At 37.2% G+C, this 20,797-nt stretch overlaps 2 protein-coding genes across 4 annotated transcripts in view; one reads left to right on the forward strand and one right to left on the reverse strand.

Annotated features, from left to right (window-relative positions):
- The window catches only part of LOC764122 (adhesion G-protein coupled receptor D1), a 56,004-nt gene that overhangs the window by 28,318 nt on the left and 6,889 nt on the right, over positions 1–20,797 (forward strand). For 2 of the 3 annotated variants that reach the window (XM_030981908.1, XM_011666055.2), the window contains 9 exons: positions 187–310; positions 1,335–1,444; positions 2,082–2,184; positions 3,147–3,297; positions 3,991–4,057; positions 4,728–4,794; positions 5,299–5,384; positions 5,883–6,009; positions 6,806–7,060. In XM_030981908.1, the coding sequence (XP_030837768.1) occupies positions 187–310; positions 1,335–1,444; positions 2,082–2,184; positions 3,147–3,297; positions 3,991–4,057; positions 4,728–4,794; positions 5,299–5,384; positions 5,883–6,009; positions 6,806–6,928 (958 nt within the window). In that variant the 3' untranslated portion in view covers positions 6,929–7,060. Of the gene's footprint in view, positions 1–186; positions 311–1,334; positions 1,445–2,081; positions 2,185–3,146; positions 3,298–3,990; positions 4,058–4,727; positions 4,795–5,298; positions 5,385–5,882; positions 6,010–6,805; positions 7,061–20,797 lie in introns of those variants that run through there. The other variant, XR_004063526.1, reaches the window with a different exon arrangement.
- Positions 14,427–19,085, reverse strand: LOC115922642 (integumentary mucin C.1-like). The gene is made up of 3 exons (XM_030981909.1): positions 18,668–19,085; positions 16,534–16,788; positions 14,427–14,772 (listed from the first exon to the last, which is right to left on the reverse strand). The coding sequence occupies exons 1-3, from the start codon at positions 18,705–18,707 to the stop codon at positions 14,591–14,593; spliced, it is 477 nt and encodes a 158-aa protein (XP_030837769.1). The 5' UTR covers positions 18,708–19,085; the 3' UTR covers positions 14,427–14,590.

Below are 20,797 nucleotides of genomic sequence, written 5' to 3' on the forward strand. Positions count from 1 at the left end.
TTGAAATTTAGATAGCGCTCTTCAACTTAAGATTATCTGCGCCACAAACATTCTATATTCATTACAAGTCAAGGGGATTTAATATAATCTTTTGATTTCTGTGTCATTTCGTTGTTTTCTTTCTTTTTAAAAGACCATTTATTTCGTAAAGTCATGTAGAGTATCTTGATTTGGTTCCACATCCAGGGTTAAAGGTAAAGGGGCGTGGTCAACGGAGGGGTGTGTCACCAAGGTTAACCGCACCCACACAACCTGTCAATGTACCCATCTGACTAGCTTCGCGGTCCTCATGCAGGTTTCGAAAGGAGGGGTAAGTCTTTACAAAATACCCCCTCATTCAGTCACCTTAGTTCGCTTCAGTACTTTTCTCCATTCTTTATACTGTAATTCTCTCTTTCTTTGTATTGCATCGAGGTTCTTTTTGCCACATTTTGATTGTTTCCGTTCACGTTTTGTCGAAACAATAATTTTATACGTGAAATTGAAACACTGATGTCATGAGTGTAAAAATATAAAGTGCATTTGCTTTGAGAAATTGTTCATAACGGAGAGAATAGGACTTACAGTTACTAAACCATATTATTGTTGGAAAGCGCATTTTGCATCTACTCCTCATTATGTGATCGCTTGTATAATCTGCATATGAATGGAAAGGTGATTTTTATTTTCGTCATTCATAATTTATGCAGATCTCATTACGATGAGTTGAAGCCAGTATAGGCCAGTTTACTAATATATTCAAATTGATGGATGTTTCTCTCATGGGGACCTAGTGACGATGACATATTCCACTATCCTGCTATCAATTAATGAACTTTTGTTGTTATGTCGGGAAAGCCTCAGGGAAGCCTTCAGGTTGTCAAGAGCAATCTTTGTTTTAAAAGAGTCTAAGTCTAATATCAGCGCTATTCAAAAACCAACTATTCGTAGTAGTACTAGCATACATAAAATAATGCCATAGTGCGGTTAAGGCAGAAGACAGCAGTTAACTGTGTGAATAAATACTTGGCAATAGTAGATGGAAGCTTGCCTACTCAATTTTAGGGTTGGTAAAAGCTTACTTGTTATGCCCCAATAATTATGTTTAGTTCAAACAAGACTTCAATTTGTAATGAAAAAGTAATAATTGGGCTATAGGTACCCACTATTTCCGTTTTGTTTATCATTTTTCATCTGTTTTTACCTTTCGTAATCATTGTGCAGTGATTTCATGATTATTGTTATCATGATGTATGTACGAATTACTTTAAAAAATTAGTAATTGGACTAGGTATTTCATCTCATGCTCGGATATCATTATGTGCTTATTGTTTAACACATCCCCATCCCTACAGGCACCCCAGTCATCTCATGTCCGCAAGATTCAAAATTATATGACCTACGTTGGTTGTGGTCTGTCCATGACATGCCTTGCTACAATGCTCATCGTCTTCACCATCCAAAAGTAAGCTATGAAATACATTGGTTTTTTTTTAATTAAAGAGTGATGGGGATAGTATCATCTTGGATTAAGTATGAGAAGAGAAAAATACGAGGATGATAGAAAGTTAGGTAGAAAGTGAGAGGAGGGAGGAAGGAGTGAATAAAGGGAAGGAAGGAAGGAGGGAAGGAGGGATGGAGGAGGGAAGGAGGTCGGAGGAAGGGAGGGAGGGAGAGAGAAAGAGAGAGAGAGAGAGAGAGAGGGGGGATAAATGAGGAGGAGATATCAAAGTACAGGCAAACAGATTCATAAAATATAAACGCATTGGATAACAGGATAAAGTTCAAACTATGGGCTAAACGTTTTCATTCAAAATTAAAATAAATATAAAGGAAAGTTACTAAAAAATAAAAGCTTAATCTCAACTGCCAAAGTGTATTTTACATTATTTTCTTTGTTTTATTCATTGTTATTTTGGGGGGTCTTTTGACAAATCAGCACTGGATAGCCAGGTGAAAGGGTTAAGAAAATTAAAGAATAACTTAAATATTTAATCTTTTACGTTTGACTTAATATTAGTGTTAACGTTTTCGTGATCTTTTTTAAGATAAATATTACATCTAAAATGCCCCTCACTTTAATGTAATCATCATTCATGCAGGTTGTATCGGTCTGATCGGAACGTCATCCATATGAACCTGGCCTCATCACTGTTGGTATCACAAGCTGTATTCCTGTTCGGCATAGACAGGGTCGAGATATGGGTAAGGACGAGTTTGATAATTATAGTTGTCAGTTGCTGGCATTATTTTTAGTGGCTTCATGCAGTCCGAGAGATCGACCGCGCCCAGCACGTCAGTCTCGCGGACATTCTGGCAAATTTTAAGAGGGTTAATCCGCCAGGCAGTCATTGTCAGTCTCGCGGGCTTGATCGGTCTTCCAGGATGTTCGATCTCGTGGACTGTCGACTATTTAGTTAAGACTCTAAAGTTAAGCTTTTGTTTGTCCGTGCACCACCCTTCCAAGGCTCTGTTCGTCCTCCACCCCACCCTCTAATTTGTATTTTTGTTATATATAAAAGAATATAATTATTGTGTATACCTAGGGAAACCACATAGGCATAATTGCTGTTCTTCCTGTATGGCCTGTAATAGCTATTACCCCAGCATTTGCCATGTACCCGTTTACATCTGTACCAAATTACTGTTTATTTTGATGTCTTTTCACGGATCGACCTTAGTCAGCCCTATATTGCCTGGGGAGTGTTTCACAAAGATCCTAAGTAGAACTTAACACTAAGTTGGACTTAAAAAGTATGGACAGCCATTGGGGCCTTAAAATGAAATATATGCAAAAGCAAAAATTGGAGTATTTTAGACTTTTCATCAATTCCACATCAAGAACATGAAATCTCCCATGATAATAGAAAATATAAATGATTTGAATCAACATTTTATGCCTTCTAAAAAAAAATAAAAAATGTTTTCAAGGATGCTAATGGCTTCCCATAAATTTTAAGTCCAACTTAAAGATAAGTTCAACTTAGGATCTTTGTGAAACACCCCCCTGGTTAAGATTCGAACCTTTACCCCTGCAATGGAGAGTCAAGTGAATGTACCACCATACCATGACATCTGACCGCCACTGACGGCACAATATTTACATGAATTTTATGTTATCTCTCCATCATTAGTTTTTTTCCTCTATATATTACTTGACATCACAGCAAGTATGCAAGACGATCGGTATCTGCCTCCACTTCTTCCTCCTGGCGACGTTCTTCTGGATGTTGGTGGAAGGCATCTATCTCATCTCCAAGACAACGTCTACCAGGAACAGATTCCTCGCGATGCCTACCTACATCGCTATCGGCTGGGGTATGCTAAAAATGTCTAGGATTCTATGAGATTCTATCCAAATGTGTTTACGTCCAACATGCCCAACGAAACGTTGCATTTTCTTTTTATTCGTATTATTCAAATATAAGTCGCCATGCAAATTCTTACAGTAATACTACTGCATTTGACTCTGGTATGCCCTTTTAGGATTTCATACTTCTTCTTGATATGGTTTTCTGTTAAATTAAAGCGTGAACAGCATTATTTCTTCTACCATATATATTTTTTTTCTTATTTTGAATAATATTAGTGAGGATTAGGTCCATCAGGGTTGTGCTCATTACAAATGTGATTTTTATTTCGCGAAATGTACAACTTTAAACAACTCATTAAAGAGTCTTAACTAGATTGAAGTATTTATTATCTTTAGCTTTATCACTATTCTTCTCCTCTCTCTCTCTCTCTCTCTCTTTATGTCTCTTTCTCTCTGTATAATATGTTTCTCTATATATTACTCTTCCTCCGCACCTTTTCCCTCCCTCCCCGCCTTTCCCACCTCTCTCTTTTTCTCTCCAATTCCCTATCCCTATCCCTGTTTCTTTCCATTTTCTCCATTTCTTTCTGTCGCTCTATATTTGTCTCTTCTGTATCTCGTGCTCTCCATTTTCCTTTGCCTTGTCATCTTCTTTGATTTTCTGTTCTTTTCTAACGACCCATCTTTATTCGTTTTAGGAGGACCAGCTGTCATCGTTGGGATCACAGCCGGAGTATCCTTCAAGGCATACAGCATCGAAAAGATGTAAGCTCTGGGATATTTATTAATATTAACTAAAAAGTTGCCTACTCTGTAAGTCCTGTTAACTTGTGGCATAGTTCATAAATAAACTGCATCGGTAGGAGGGGTTAGGAGCACTTCCTTCCTAAACAATACGTACTGACATAGAGAAAGAAATACACTTTCTAACAAAAGATAAAAGATCCTAGATTTAAAACAAACTCTAAACTTGACAATGTAGTACCGGACTTGCAAAAACCTAAACCAAAATGCCAAATGAGAAATGTAACCTAATAATGTCCAATGACGAAACCGACATAAAAGTACACCAAACATCCCCCTTCCCCATTATTAATGCAGACTTCAGAGACAAAAAAAGATGTATATGATAGAAATGTATAGAAATAAAATGTAAATTTATATACATGTAAGTTTATTACATTTTTTAAGTTTCGGCCCCACTCCAACCCCCTCTGAAAAATGAAGAGTTGATATATAATGATGCACAGTAATTAATAATACACAATTAATAGCATACAATTAGCCTTACTTTTAAGTTTAAGACGTGATTATGACTGTCACTTAAATGCAACCTTTCTATAGAAAGTAGGAAATGAATGCCATACTCACGTAACTCAACCTAAACCTCAACAATGCAGACTTTATTATATTTCTCTTTTTCATTTATCAACAGATGCTGGTTATCGAACGAGAACGGAGGGATCTGGGCGTTCGTTGGACCCGCCATAGGCATAGTGATGGTAAATTATATTTAAAAATACATCTTTACCCCTTCTTAAAACAAAACTTCATCGATCATCTACAACATGTTCCTAAAGCTATGATTTGATGTGTTGCTTTCGATTGGTAATCTCATTACCATGAGGTCTTACGCCATTATTTAATTTATTCTATTTATGAATTTATTTATTTATTTATATATGAAACATACATATTATTTTTTGAAAGAACAAGAACACCAACCAATGCCTGTGGATTGCCCCGAAAAAATATCAATTTCTGTCTAATTGTATTACAATGGCGTAGCTATATCAGGAGAGGGGGGGGGGGGGGAGTCACGATCGTAATGGCGTTTTCCCTCTGCTCCAATCGGTAAAATTGAAGGAAGAAATATAAAATAGAGAACAGGGAAAGAACAAGTGGAGGGGAAAAATCTCCCCATCCCTATTGACCAGGTTAGGAAAGTGTTTTTCTTTTACGGCAATGCTTATTTATTCAGAGTTTTAATTTCTTGTCTTTTCTAGATGAACGTCACGCTCCTCTGTCAAGTGATTCGAGTTTTCTTGAGTCTTAAAACCAACATGAAGAAAGCACACTCAGATAGAATATGGTAAGCTACACGTTTTTATAAAAGGGGACGTCTACCCTGATATTCAATAATAGAAACAGAAATATGAGAGAAATAGGTCAATGGATTTAAATAAGAAAGTTATGAATTGTTGAAGTTGCGACCATTCTAACACTATTTTGTATGGTGGTATTTTCCCTCAAGATTTTTTTTTACTCATACATGCATCCTAAATATGATTGATGATTATTGTCAATATGTTCTATACATTCCCTGTATAGACAAAATCCATTCCGTCATCAATTACGAAGAAAGTGATGGTTTATGAAATCAAAAACAAATTGGACACGACCTTTATCTGGAAAGGTTGTCTCTATAAAGACAGGTTTGACTGGAATTCATTTTTTCTTTCTTTTTTGTTTACAATTTTTTGTTGTTGAAGCGACGGGGCGTATGCCTTTACATATCATTTACAGATTTATATGATTCAAAATGATAGATATCGACAGAATACCCTACCTACTTTAATTTTGGTTATAGGTTGGCTCTTCGAGCGATGCTTTTGACCCTGCCCCTCCTTGGCGGTACGTGGCTGTTTGGAATCCTTTCTTTCAACTCTCAGACCATCTTCTTCTCCTACATCTTCATCGTACTCAATTCGTTACAGGTAGGTTAAAGTTTATTTTTAGGGCTTCAATATTACTCCATATCACTTACGCTGATAACACGTAGGGCCTTCCATCTCAAATTTAATATTGATAAACGATGCCTTTAATACCTAACGACGGATCCGTGATCTAGTATTTTTTTGTTAAGGTGGAGGCAGAATCCCCGATAAAAAAAAATATGTCAAGGTGCAAAATGAAAGATGATCCCAATATGCAGGTGCCCTTTTAGTCGAATTTCGGGAAGGGGCGGGAAAACACAAGTGCACTTAAGTTTGTCCCAGTGACTCGAGAAAGGCACAAGCCGGATATTCCCCGCCAGGATGAAGAAGGTTGATTTCGGTTTACTTCTAGTAAAGAAGAGAAACACTGGAATTGTTCTTCTTGAATACGGTCTAGTAATGATCCATTTACTTTCGTCGTGCTTTATGTGCTTGATATTTTTATAGTTGCATAATATTCAATCGCCATTTCTAACTTCTAAATTGTTGAAGGGCGTCCCTAAGGGAATCTAGCCAAAAGGTGTTGGGGGCGGTTGTTATAGTTTATACAACTTTGACTCAATATTGATATGTTGTTGTTTTTTCGATGGGGGCAGTCCCCCTATCCCCCTGATCTGCCTGTCTTGAAGATGAATAAATGTTTCTGAAGCTGAACAGTTTTTTAGAACAGGTTACTCTGTTTTTTTAAACTCAATCAGTAAACATTACAGGCTAACTAATTGCCACTTTTAATCATCAATCTCCATCTCTATTTTTTATCTTTTTATTCTATTCTATCTGTTTCAATGGCATGCAGGGAGTGTTCATATTCGTGCTCTACTGCGTGATGAATGACGAGGTCAAGAAAGTAGTCGAGAGGAAACTCAGCAGCATATCGGGCAGGGCATCGAACGGGAGGTCGACGAAAAGCACCACCTAGATCGAGCAATGACGTCACAATCAATCAACGTCATTCACGAAACGGAAACCCGCTGACTCAGATTCAAGTCACGTTCGATTGCAACATGCGAATATTTATTGTTTATTGCTTTCGTGAATGAAAGTTAGCTGCGATAAAGTTTGAAGGAAGTCTGCTTGTCTAATGGGCCATTATTAAATCATACACCTTGTCGTTGACAATTTCACATTTGTATATAAAATAAATGGCAATCAATTTTATGTACGACTGATATCATTGTATTTATTCAATGTATAGATTTATTTTCATCTCACATTTCATTATTTCATTGAGTTACATTATTAAAAATGTTCTTGTTATTATTGCATTATGGGATTTATGATAGAAATGCAGTCATATTTTTGTCATCGATATTATGTTATTGTAATTTTTTATTATAGTTTAGTCTTGTTAGGTCCATTCTAAATCCAGATAATTGAATATAGATAGGATGATGACATTGTGTCGTCGATTTTCATGATTATTGCTAAACAGTTTATACAGATTATCTAAACGTCAAAACAATTATTAACTTAACTCTAAGATTAAATTTTCAGTTCTGCTTTCAGCATTTGGAAGTTTTATTATTTAAACGTAGGGTCTTTTGGTCGCATATATCCTTATAATAATGAAAGTGACATTGCGCGCGCTTAATACTTCATTTCTAAGCGCTTTACATTGTACTTATTGTTATTCCGGGCATCGGATTCAATCGCTAATCTGCACATTGATAGTGTACACACTCTCCGCTCCCATGGAAGTATTTCGGCCAAGGCGCCATTTAAAAAACCCATACAGGCCAATCCAACAACATTAGCGTTGTCATTATTCCAGGAATTCATTGAACATCTGGGTGGAGAGTGGCAAATGCAGATTAATGTCTTGCCAATTAAGGACATTGGCCGCGCCGGGACTCGAATCGGCACGCGAACCATGTTTTCCACAGTCCAGCCACGTATCCACTGGACCTCAATGCTTATCCTATAAATATTTCTCTCCATGCGTGTAAAATGCCTTATCAGCTTGTGGCCGTCAGGTAGTAGTTTCCATTTTCTTAGGGTTTATGACACCCTTAACTTAATTGTGCCCCTTTAGCTTTTTTGAGTGTATTTTCTGGTTTATCAGCATTTTCTTGAACATTAATATGTACTCAGTTCGAATTGTCATGTTCCTATGTGAAACGCTGCATTGTATGTTGGCCTATTAGGAATAGTGGCTGCTGGGAGGGGGGGGGGGGGGTGATGTTCCCCTTAAGAATTGTCATTCAGACTTGTAGCTCTCTTCCGCCCTATTCGGCTGAGAAACCTGGATCTGCCACTGTTTGAGGACATAAATCTCGGATTTGTAATTCCGCTGAAAATTATTAAACCTGAAAGAAAACTGTAGAAACGTATGGAGATCCTCAGTACTAGTATATGTATAACAGAAAGACCGTGTAGATGTCAATCATTATACAGCTTATATGTTTGTATAGCAAATTCTATGTAAATAAATGCTTTGCAAAAATGCTTACAATGGTGCCATCAGCAATGTTCTGAATGTTGACATTATTTTGTTAAATCATGAAATATTGTCTGTGTATTATAGAGAGCTTTCTAAATGTGTTCAAATAATGTTCTCTTTCCTGTGTCATAAAAATGTGTTAACTGAGCCGCCTGTATAATAGAAAATTATGTGATTTGTGATGTCATTTTTCGAATGATTGTGAAGAAAGAACTACGTTTCAAATTATATCATATGCCTCTTTAGATGCATTTTTGAAACTGGTTGCAATACATGTATATTAACACCTCGAACGAAACGAGAGGAAATTACAAAAACAAAACTTGGTTGAAGTATCAAAACTTTCTCAATTGTTTGTCTTGTTCATCGAAATTCTACCTATGTCACATTTAAAGGTACTATGTCCCATTTGCAGGCCAAAAAAATGAAAAAGCTAAATTCCAACTGCATTTGAAAGATAATACTAATTTAGAACTTCCCTAAAAAAGGTGGGGCTTGAAAATGTCTTCAAGTGGGAAAATAACGACTATTAGTTGTCAAATCGACTTTAGGGCTATAGAGCCCAAAAGTAATAGTCTTGATTTTCAGACAATTGTACCGAATGGTCATACGTTCTATGCTGCGCAAAGATTCAATTAGTTTATTCTTGGCCATCACAAGAAGTGGGTTATTGATGTAGACAAATGCTCATGTACCTTTTACAACTCTTTTCATGTATGTTATTACCAAAGAAGAAAAAAATCCAGTCAGTCACTCAATAGTGTCTGACAGTGAAGTCTAGCAAGTAAACAGGTTTCCTTGCATAATTTGAATATGAGGACACTGCAAACGTTTAAATTTCACAGATAGGACATACATGAAATATTCATAATTCCTGCAAAGTTCTACATCATTTGAGGTTAGCTGCAAAAGGGACATAGTACCTTTAAATGTCATTTATAAAACATCAAATTTAATCTCCATAATCAAAATCATTGTAATTAAACCTACGCTTGCTTTAAGAGCTATTGCTCAAATCCTAAATCTCCCTTTTCACGATAGAAAAGTCGCTATTGAGCCTGAATGTCTTGTCATATGTAAATATCTAAAGTGAGAAATAAATGTTAATATTTACATCATAATTCACCAAACTGTCATTTTTCTTTCTTAACATGTCTTCAGATTTCCACAAGTGAGAACCCGCTGCACTATTCTGTAAGAGTAGGGGAAACCCCGGTGTACTGGTCCACCTGCACTACCCCTAATCGCCTTTTCAGGGAGTAGATCAACCCGAGGGTCACAATGATTATGTTCGATTCCCCCCTCCCAGGCACAGAAGACGCCAAATACTTCATAATAATAAATAATAACTCGACAAATAATTCCTCAAGAAGACGAATTAGGTGATCTGCTGCTTTGATCGAGATATATGTTGATACTCAATGACAAATTCCGAGAAAAAAAAGTCCCACCCTCCGTTTATATAACACGTTTTAACCAATTTTGCCAATTTTTGCATATAAATATGCGCGTGTGCGTCAATTTTGAGGTTTAAAGGGGCACTCTTACCAACATGAATACACCTTTACTTATTGATATTTTAGCCTCTGATTTTTTAGAAAATCTCTAGATAATGATAATAACAATAATAATATCATTAATAATAATGATAATCAACAAAAACAAAACCAAAAAATGATAATAACCATCCCTTTTTCACAGATCTCAGGCTTGCTGGGCTACGCCCTTCCTAAAAGGTAATACGGTCACGTGGTTTGATGACGCATTTGACGTCATTGCGGGCATGCCCAATTTGATAATTTCATAATTAGGAATGACGAAATTGCCACAAACTTACTGGGATTATCAAGTACATATCATTTTTTTCCGATAAATGTCTTTTTGTCTTAATTAATATCATACTTTGCCTTTTTAAAGACATTTTAATGCCTAAATCACCCTCCTTTTCACCGAGAAATCTCCTGTAGTGACGTCATATGCTATTGCGCAATACAGCTCCGATTTTTTTTCTTCTGAGCGTTCTGATTCGTCATTTTAATCGTAAAAATAATGAGATGAAGTACAATCTTGCTGGAAATCTCATGCATTGCACCCCCCCCCCCTCCCCCCAACCACAAAAAAAAAAAAAAAATCTATTTCTTCTAACGTCCATATTCCGGCAACCAATCACAGCCCATTATTTTTCGCGCGCTTCGTTTCTTTATCTTCTGCTTAAAATGTCGGATTGGGCATTCTGTTCATTCTTGCGAGGGGTAGGGGTATTCGTTGCAAATCATCTATCTTCTCATAAGTGTTTCAAATGCAAGGGCATTTGAAGAAGGATGCCATTAATTGGAGACATTTCTTCTGTGCCCGGCCCCCCCCCCCCCCCCACTCAGTGTTATTTAGGGTACGCATATGCTCGTACCCTTTTTTGAAAGCACCCCCTATCTGAGGACTGCCAACATTTCCGAACCCCCCTTTCGCGGGCTTTTCGCATGCTTTTCCTGCCTTGGAGACCCCCCTAAATGGCAACACGCATGCGGTCTGAGTGGGGGGGGGGGGGGGTGGGCTTCTGTGATATATCTTCGAGAATGGGACACCTGAGGACCGATTTTTTACATCATCCAGTCTCAAAACAGTAACTAGACGTAATCCTAATATCATGATACGAAATAGTGCTGATACATTAAATGTACATCATAATATACTGGTTTGTGGGCTGCAGCTGATTCTTCAAAAGGCAAATAGCCGGATTAGCAGTAGCGGTTCTAGAGGTATAGGGGATGCTCACCACTCCCCCCCCCCCCCTCTGAAAAATATATCGTGAGACGCATGTAGAAAATGATAATAGAACCCCCAAAGCCCCCTCAAAAAAAAAATAACAATAATAATAATAATAACATTTAAAAAATATATATTTAAAAATAAAATAATAGTCAATAAATAATAATAAGGAATAATAATGATGAATAAATACATGAATAAATAACATTAAAAAAATCTAGAGCAACTCCTGTAGAGATCAATTGAAAAGTGTCACACAAATAACTTTATTTATTTTTGACTCTATCAATGAGACGTTATAATGAGATAGCAACTGAATAGTCAAGTCTAATTCCAATTCCAAATGATAATAAAGCCCGCCCATGACAAATGAAATAAATTAAAAATCAGTACTCTAATCTCAGCTGCAATGTTATATAGTTTATTTTTAAAAATGTAGTACTTACTGAACAGCCAATATAGTTTTTTTCTATTTTTAATCGGCTTCGACAGTCATTTAACATTCAAAATAACTAAACATGACTGCATGTCTCAATTTATCACTCAATAACAAAAATCCGGGCATAATAGAACATATCACAGTATAATACATAATCGAAATATTTCATCTGGTTAAAATATCACTACAATAATTTGTTTCATAATTGCCACAGAATGGGAGGAAAATCGTTTCCTAGTCATGTTACAATATATTGCCATTATACTGTGTGTGATTAAAATCAAACATTTAATACAAAAAGGTATAATAGAAAATACCTAAGAAAAAAAATTGTATAAACATGTCTACTTCTCATCTAATAGTTAGTTTACAGTCACACACAGGTGTGTAATTTGAAAATCACGCCGAAAATTTCGCTAGGACTCAGCCAGTCGCTGAATAAGCGGGGGGGGGGGGGGGGGGGGGGGGTAAGAGGATATTTTTTGTTTTGGTCTTAAAAATTTCGCACAACACAGCTATCCGCTAAATAAGCAGGGGGGGGGGGTGGTAAGAGGACATTTTTTTGTTATCTTTGTCTCAAGATTTGATTTTTTTTAGATTCGTTGGGGGGGGGGGGGGGGGGGGGTAAGGCCAGCTTTTTTGGGTCATCCATTACCATAATTTGTTTAATAATAATTTTTTTTAAATTTAAAACAAATGCAAAGGGGGGGGGGGGGTTGTCCAAAACATACACATAAACAAGTCAAGGGGGGTTCAACCCCCCCCCCATGCGTACGCGCCTGGTCACACAACAAGACCGACTCCAAAACGACCGATTCTCGGTTATTCGGGGGGGGGGGGTAATGTTTTGCTTCGTTCTGTTGTCGGTGTCGTCGGTGTGACTAGAAAATATAACTGTTAGAAGGAAATTGGTTAAACGAAAAACTTCATGCATGGCTGATTGTCAACGAAACGGAGTTAAATCTTTTGTCAATGCTGCTTGTTGTTACTCCAGGCAGCCATTGAAAACGAATTCGTTTGATAAAATTATGGAAACGCAAGCATTACAAACAGAATTTTGTTATTCCTTGCTCATTTTTCTTGCTTGATGTGTCTGATATTATGAAAGGGCAGACAATTTTAATTATTTTCTCTTTGAAATTCAGATACCGTCCACCAAATGACTTTTTGGTTCCCTGTCTTCATATTGATTTTAATCACTCATGCGTGAAATATGCATCATATGAGCTGCATCAAATGAAGGAAGAGGATCTATGCTTTACAAATATGTGTTATTTATTAGTTATAATTGTGATTAAGTGACGATAAAACATCGATAATTCTCGGTTTCGATTTTTTCTGGGTCGCACTGTATATATATTACGTTTATAAATCATACGACGTTAAAAACTAGAAAAAGTTAATTACTAATCGTACAGCTATACGATTGTCTTATACACGTTGCTTAAACATGCGTTACGCTATATACATGTATATATTGAATAAGGCAGACTAATTAAACATGATTGCTACTCTGAGTTTCACGCCTTACAAGCGATCATCAGGCAACTGATAGCATTCTTAAAAGTACATGATTACTCTATTACCTGGGTACAAATACGATCAAAATAAGACTTTAACTAAGGCTGCGTTCATGCTTAAATTTTGAAGGCAGAATGAGCGATCTGAAACGCTCATCGTAAACGCTCATCGTGATCGCAGTTCCACGATGTAGTGTTCATGCTTACTTCTCTGGCTCCCCAGGCAATTCTCCGTGTGTGGCCTTGATTGGTCTTCCAGCTGGATTCGCAAACCTTCACTGTGCATGCTACGTAGACCCACTAGAGGTCAGTGCGTTGACCCATTTAAACGCGTTTACAAATTGTAAACGCATCTTTTTGTGAGTTTACGATCGGCGATCGTGATCGCCGTTTTTCGGTGATTCTACAAAAGTGAGCTAAGACGCAACCGTGTTTTAAACTAAACGCGTAACAGATGCCTGATTCTGGCCGTCAAAATCAAGCATGAACGCGCCCTAATACAATAAGTATACAATTACTCATGTATACTCATACCTGTATATATATATATATATATATATACATGTATATACATACTACATGTATATACAACGTTTCTTGATCATACAACGTTATAGACTAGAAAAGGGTCATTATTAATCGTACAGCTATACGATTCTCTTATATACGATGAATTATGGTAGACTTAACGCAGGGTCTGTGTTTCATCATGCACACCCCTGACTAAGCCCGATCATATAGGAAGGAGAATTTTCAATTTCGATTTCATTTATTTCCGAAGATTCATAACAAGACAATATAATTACACAATGTACAATCAATTATATTAGATAGCTTAGACAGATACCCGAGATGTGATTGGTTCAGAGCTCGTCACGTGAATTGTTATATTTTCCTCGCCGGTCATTTTTCAATGTTATATTAACCAGCTGGTGAAATGAATATATTTGTAATCAATGCATGTCGCCCTCTTGAGGAATGTACGTCACCAATTACACACATTTTTTTTTAATAAGAATTTTTTTTTTTTAAGGATTTTATTTTGTCATGAATTATCTCAAAATAGTACGGTTTTCGTCAATTTTTTGTTCGCACTTTTTTTCTTCTTAAAAATTATGTTAGTCTTCGAAGAAAAAAAAAGGGGAAAACAAATTTCAGGCCCCCCAAAAAGGACCAAACCCCCAAAAAAAATATATTCCAACCAAGGCTACCAAGAAAATATAACCACTTGAGAAAATATAACTCCCTTCAGCGGTCCAAACAATGTTATATTACACCCCCTGCCAGTCAATATCTGTATAATAAAAGCATTAAAACAACAGATGAACCTGCAGAGGGGGTGATCAAAAACCAAAGGTTTATTGCGGATCATCCACTGCTCAGAACTACAATATTGAATTGCAGTAGCTTTTTTGTTTAACGACAACAATTCGAACAACCCATTATACAATTACAACAACGACACCCACAGCACATAATCACCACTACGATGACTAAGATGAGCAAGCTCAGAATGCCGACCCCGAGGCCGATTATGGTATTACGACTGAGCTTCACGGTGTCACTGACACTTTGTTGTGCAGGTCGACAAACATATGCTGGTGAGATATTGAGATAAAAACAAAATGGAAAACGCTACAATAATAAACCACTTCGTAGATATAATCTGCTCATGGGAAAATACGGGTCATCTGTAAAAAAAAATGGTTAAACCCTCGATACGTGTTCGTGAAAGTTACGTAGTCATTTTTCATTTATGCACTGATGGTAAATTCTATAGAACACAGGTGAAAGTATTTTCTTTTTTAAGAGGGCAAACAAAAGATATTCATGAAGCACCTCCATTACACTGGCGGTGATCATTGTAAAATGCACAAAAAGTGGGACTTCTCCATGTTTAAAAGAACTGTCGGGTCATTTAAACCGTGTGTTAATTACGAACTGACCTGTTCACTATGATAATGAATATTGTTAATGCTTGATATTACAAAAATATAATTAAAATGTAACTGGCGAATCCAGCGTAGGACAGGAACTGCCTATATCGCCCCCCCCCTCCCACACTTAACTCATATCCTGCCATAAGCTTGCATGCACGCTACCGTTATAGTGATTTGTGCACCCGAGCAAGCTATCGCTTCGCTGCTTCTTGCATGTTTGCAAGCATTCGTAATAGCAGTTATTGTTCTTGCCAATTGTACTGTGCCTATTGTTTCGCACGCGCTACTGATAATACCATCGCGTTAATCCGATTTTCTCGAAACAAACTTGGCACTGGGGGATTTGTGGCTTAGCACAACGGGGATTAGCCCTGTGGCAGGATAAGAGTTAAATACTTGCAGTGTGTCCGTGTAATACCGTGCGGCGCATTGAACTATGTGTCCTCTGACACCCGCGCCTTTGTATTCAAAGCTGCGTTTTACATTGAGAATAGAGCGTGAGGGCCCCGTCCGGGCACCGTCGGGAATCCACACGGGACACGTAAGGCGCCTCACGGGCTCTTAACAGGCTCTCTACGGCCCAACGGTCAGTTAAAAACTATATACATGGCATAGTAGTACCCTGCCAGAATTATTCTTGTTTCGGTTGCTTCTCTTCAAATTCTTTGGTTAATATGAATTTCTTTTTCTCTTTTGTTATCAGCGTTATAGCATGGATATCATATTCATATCACATGACATACTATTTGGGTCTATAATATCGATTCACCATGAGGCTAGAGTACATCAAAACATATATGTTTACCCAACAACAAAACAACTGTATTAAAAGGGTTCCTAGTCGCCATGATATATTCAGAAAAGATAGAGCAAGTTTAAATACATCTTCAGCAAATAATGGGCCTTATGTGCAAACTAGTCAAAGCACCATAACGCGCTGGCACTGAACCCGGTTTTATTTCCTTCATTGCTCCTTTGAATATCAGGTAAAGTTTTGTGGTTCGATGTGTAGAGACTTGTGCACCCATTAATGGTATTGCCGCCCAGGTGTTAAATGTGTACCCGGTAGGATGCGACATTCATTGTTGGTCAAACAGTTTTTGAGCGTCAAGTAACGCCTGGCTGGAATGCTCCCCAGGGAGTGGAGATTGTGCACACAGTGTGTGCGGGCAAGCACTGATTAATCCAATGACCTGGGTAATAGTTTATTTGTAAAGCGCTTAGAGACATTTGTGATAAGCGCTATATAAAAACTAAATATTATTATTGCCACCAAGTCTGGTGTCAGCGAATTATGACCTTCTGCAAATGGAAACTGACGACCAACTGGCTTGTCAACAAATACCTGACGGGGGGGGGGGGGGGGTGCTTGTCATTCCACTCATGGTAGTCATGTTGCTGACCGTGGTCAGAGCTTACCTGCAGTGGTAGGTTCAGTGGTTGTCATGTTGCTCGCGGTGGTTGTCATGTTGCTCGTAGTGGTAGTCATGTTGCTCGCGGTGGTTGTCATGTTGCTCGCGGTGGTTGTCATGTTGCTCGCGGTGGTTGTCATGTTGCTTGCGGTGGTTGTGGTAGGTCCAGTGGTTGTCATGTTGCTTGCAGCGGTTGTTGTAGGTCCGGTGGTGGTTTTGCTGTCTACATAACATACTTTTGAGAAGCACATCAGTGCTGCCACTATCAATTACAAAATAAGAAAAGTAATTAGAACATTAAAATAATCAAGATCTTACGAAATTACAATATTATTTAATGGCATTCTGGAAATTTTAATCTGTTTTGGAACACAAATTAGGGTGATATGAAATAAACACTGTGGGAGTGAAGAGAGAGAAAGAGAATTGGGAAGAAATGGATACACCTTGCTGGAAAGAACACACACATTCACATTGTGAATCACACTGTGTTTCACATTGTGAATCACAGTGTGCTCCACAATGTTGAATTCGGGCGTTTACTACATTGTGTTCGCGTCGTTTCACAGTGTGGTTCACAATGTGGATAACCGCAGATTCACGGTGTGGATAACCGTAGATCGACACTGTGAACCATATTGTGAAACGACGCGAACACCGTGTGGGAAGGCCCCAATTCGACATTGTGAACATTTCACACTGTGAAACAGCCACAACAGTGTGAAATTGCCACACTGTGAAACGCCCATCACACAGTGAAATGCCCACCACACTTAAAACACTCAACACACTGTGAAACGCCTACCACACTGTGAAAATCGTCACTGTGTAGACTTCCACAGTGTGACACATTATATGGTATGAAATTGCCACACTGTGAAACGCCCATCACACATTAAAATGATCACCACACTGTGAACAAAGTTTGTTTTTTAATTCTACTATGATAAAAATCTTTCGAATTATGAAAATGTAGTCTTGTAGAGCTTAGTACATAATACGAAGGAGAAAAGGTTTATAATCAATGTCTCACTTATAAACTTAACTTTAATAGAAATATACCCCAAAACACATCTGCAACTAATACAGCAATCTTAACAAATTTACATGTTATAGCCTTCATGAGGTAACTTAAATGTATTTCAAACGCTCAAACCAGTGTTTGGTGTTTAGGAATAGCTGAACAAGTAATACAGTTACTCTTTCCTTTTAAATCAATATTCGGTTGTTTCCTACAGTATATTGCTCGTGTCGCAGTAATAGTTTTTTGTATTGTGTGTCGCAAAAGAAGCACTGTTAGGAGCTTCGTTTTCATCACAGCGCATTAGAGAATATTTTTATGGTAGCTGCCCTATATAAATTGATATTATTTGTTATTATTGTTATTAATATTATCATTATTATTAATGATCGATATATAACTAACCTGAAAATAGTAAAAATTGAGCAATTTTGTTTGCATCGAAAACTTATTTATTTATTTTTGTTTCATGTATACTTGAAATATATATTTCAAGGTCATTTTCTGGACATTTTGCGAATGAACTATCAATCTAAAGTGATGCTAAGTGATGACTCACAAAGTAAATAAGAGTTAAAATGACTACAATGGAAATATTGGTCGTGAAAAGTAGAAGCGATAGATATACACTTATTACACATCGATGCTGTGCAACGCGTTTTCTTTTAACATTTGCAAAAGGGTACTTTTTGCAAAAACAGTCATTACTTTGTAGTTGTAGCATAAATTCTTGTGAAATTCACACCAAGTACTGCTACAGCTTTTACTACGAAAATTCACTGAGGAAGCTTTTTGAGTTGCTGCCGATCAAAACCTCGTTTTTTGTTTGTTAAAGCACCTCGTACACCAAGACCATCAGATCTTGAAGATAAAGCCAATTAATTCTGCATGTTCACTGCCGTATCAACTTTTCCAACGCGACATTTACAAAACATCTGACCAAGATATTTTAAATTAAAAGAACATTAAATACATGCATATGAAAATAACCTCAGTGCAAAACACTACTGCGTATTTATAAGAAGAGGTAAACAAAAATTCGAAACAAATGATCGTAGTAAATCATTAGGTTATATTATGATTTTTTTTTTAAATAGAAACGGAATATTTTGTGTCTCACCTAGAATTCCTGCAGCTTGAAAAGTGGTGATTCGCGTCATAACTGATCGATGTGTAGCCTCTTCGCCTTAATACTCTCAAACTATCAACTCGTACAAAAAGTATTTTGTAAAATATGATAGCCTATCTGTGCAATAACTTCTTGCGCTCTTGTTGCATGTGTCGAGGATAGGTTTGGACTTCGAACAAAATGTAGAGAGAGGAGCGCTCCGCGCTAGCTTACCATTTCTATACGGCTTTAGAAATCGAAGCAGGTGTCCATGCATGACTTCTGCCTTCTGGCATTGAATCATGTCACACAAAAGGCTAGCTCGACGTTACAGATATTTCCAGTCAGCCAAAACCGGGGCATATGTGCAAATGAACAAAGGGACTGAGTAACGTGGCCCAATTCAGAGTTTGCGATACACACACACACACACGCACACAAAGATATATAAATATTCACTGTCGCTCATAAAGGTGGAATATTTTGGTTTTACCCTAATTTATGGAATTATTTTAAAAATAGTTAAAAAATAATAGATCTAGATAATAGTATACATTCTCAGATTGTATTGAATTATAATTTGCCAATGTGTGTTTTGCGGGACTGCTAAAGCATGTGTATGCTACTATGCTTATCAACTAGGGGAACTATGCCCTTAAGTCATAAATGACAGTAATGAGGATTAATGCTTCACAAAAGGGCACAACTATAGCACATCGACACGGTTTTGATCCTGGGGCCTCACAGTTACGAGGCCATTGTTTTGTCACTGAACCATGACTGTACGCAGCGGGGGCTAGGGTAGGGGGCAGTTTCCATAAATTAAAAAACAAACAGAAAATGCAATAAATTTTTATTAATTTATTGCATTTTACCCCGGTCCCCAACATAAAAAAATCCTCTGGACCGCCATGCATTATGGCTCAAGGCATGGGCACACAGGATATTTTTTATGTTGGGGACCGAGGTAAAATGCAATAAATTATTGAAAATTTATTGCATTTTCTATGGTTTTTTTTATTTATGGAAACTGCCCCCTACCCTAGCCCCCGCTGCGTACAGTCATGGTTCAGTGACAAAGCAATGGCCTCGTAACTGTGAGGCCCCAAAGGTGTCATTAGAGGGACATTTTGAGTGAAAAAATGAGTCATTAAGTAGAAATTATCATTAGGAGGACAATTTGGTGTCCTCTTAACGTTTTTTACGTTTTATTTCTCATGGAAGGCCCAATTTTGTTAGATATCTCTCTCTATATATATATATGTAATTTTACTAAAGGCATCATTGGAAGGACATTGGGAGTGAAAAAATGAGTCATTAAGTAGACATGAGGGTTAGGGTCAGGGTTAGGGTAAGGGTAAGGTTTAGGGTTAGGGTTAGGTTTAGGTTTAGTATTAGGTTTTAGGGTTAGGGGAAGGGGTAGGATTAGGGTTATGGTTAGGGTTAGGATTTGTATGATGTCCACTTAATGTACCATGTAGGGTTATATGTACATCTTACGGCATTATTAGACGGACATTTGTACTGACAAAATGTGTTTTCAAGTAGACATGGCCATTAGCAGGACATTTTCGTGACCTGTTGTATTGTACAAAAGAAGTATTGCTCTTTATGTAAATTTTCAGGCAGGGCACAATTACAGGCCTCATAAGAAACAAAAGGTTCAATCATTAGTCATTAGTTTAACTTTTTTTAAATTTAGAGTTAGGGTCAATATACCAGTTTTATGATGTGCGGTTAATGTACCATGTTGGGTTGTATATAGATATCCAGTTAATACAACATGTAGGGTATACATATAAATACATACATACATTCATATATATATATATAGCCTACAGTTGGCAACTTTTTTATCCACACTCCTTTTAATTTTAATGGTTTTTGTGTTTTCTGTTACTCAAGAATGAAACGTGGACTTGTTGAAATAGGGTCTTCGTTGAATAATTTGAGAAGTAAGCTTTAATATGCCATATTCTTGAAGTAGATATTCATTGATTTTAAAAACTAACTTTATTTTCGTTATTGCAAAGTTGAAACTTTGATTCGACAAGGTTATCAAAATTCAATGGTTGGAAACATTCGAAGTAATGATTATTATAAATTACAAAACGCTTAAATACAGCCCCGGCATAGCACCTT

Source organism: Strongylocentrotus purpuratus, unplaced genomic scaffold, assembly GCF_000002235.5.
Source record: "Strongylocentrotus purpuratus isolate Spur 01 unplaced genomic scaffold, Spur_5.0 spur5_scaffold_12, whole genome shotgun sequence".
Lineage (NCBI taxonomy): Eukaryota > Metazoa > Echinodermata > Echinoidea > Camarodonta > Strongylocentrotidae > Strongylocentrotus > Strongylocentrotus purpuratus.

Bases quoted from the DNA above. Each gene is read 5' to 3' on its own strand.
- LOC115922642 (XM_030981909.1), bottom strand. From the start codon at position 18,707: ATGACGCGAATCACCACTTTTCAAGCTGCAGGAATTCTAG. The intron at 16,789-18,667 runs GTGAGACACAAA...TGTAATTGATAG, and splicing joins TCAAGCTGCAGGAATTCTAG to TGGCAGCACTGATGTGCTTC. The intron at 14,773-16,533 runs GTAAGCTCTGAC...ATATCTCACCAG, and splicing joins CACTGAACCTACCACTGCAG to CATATGTTTGTCGACCTGCA.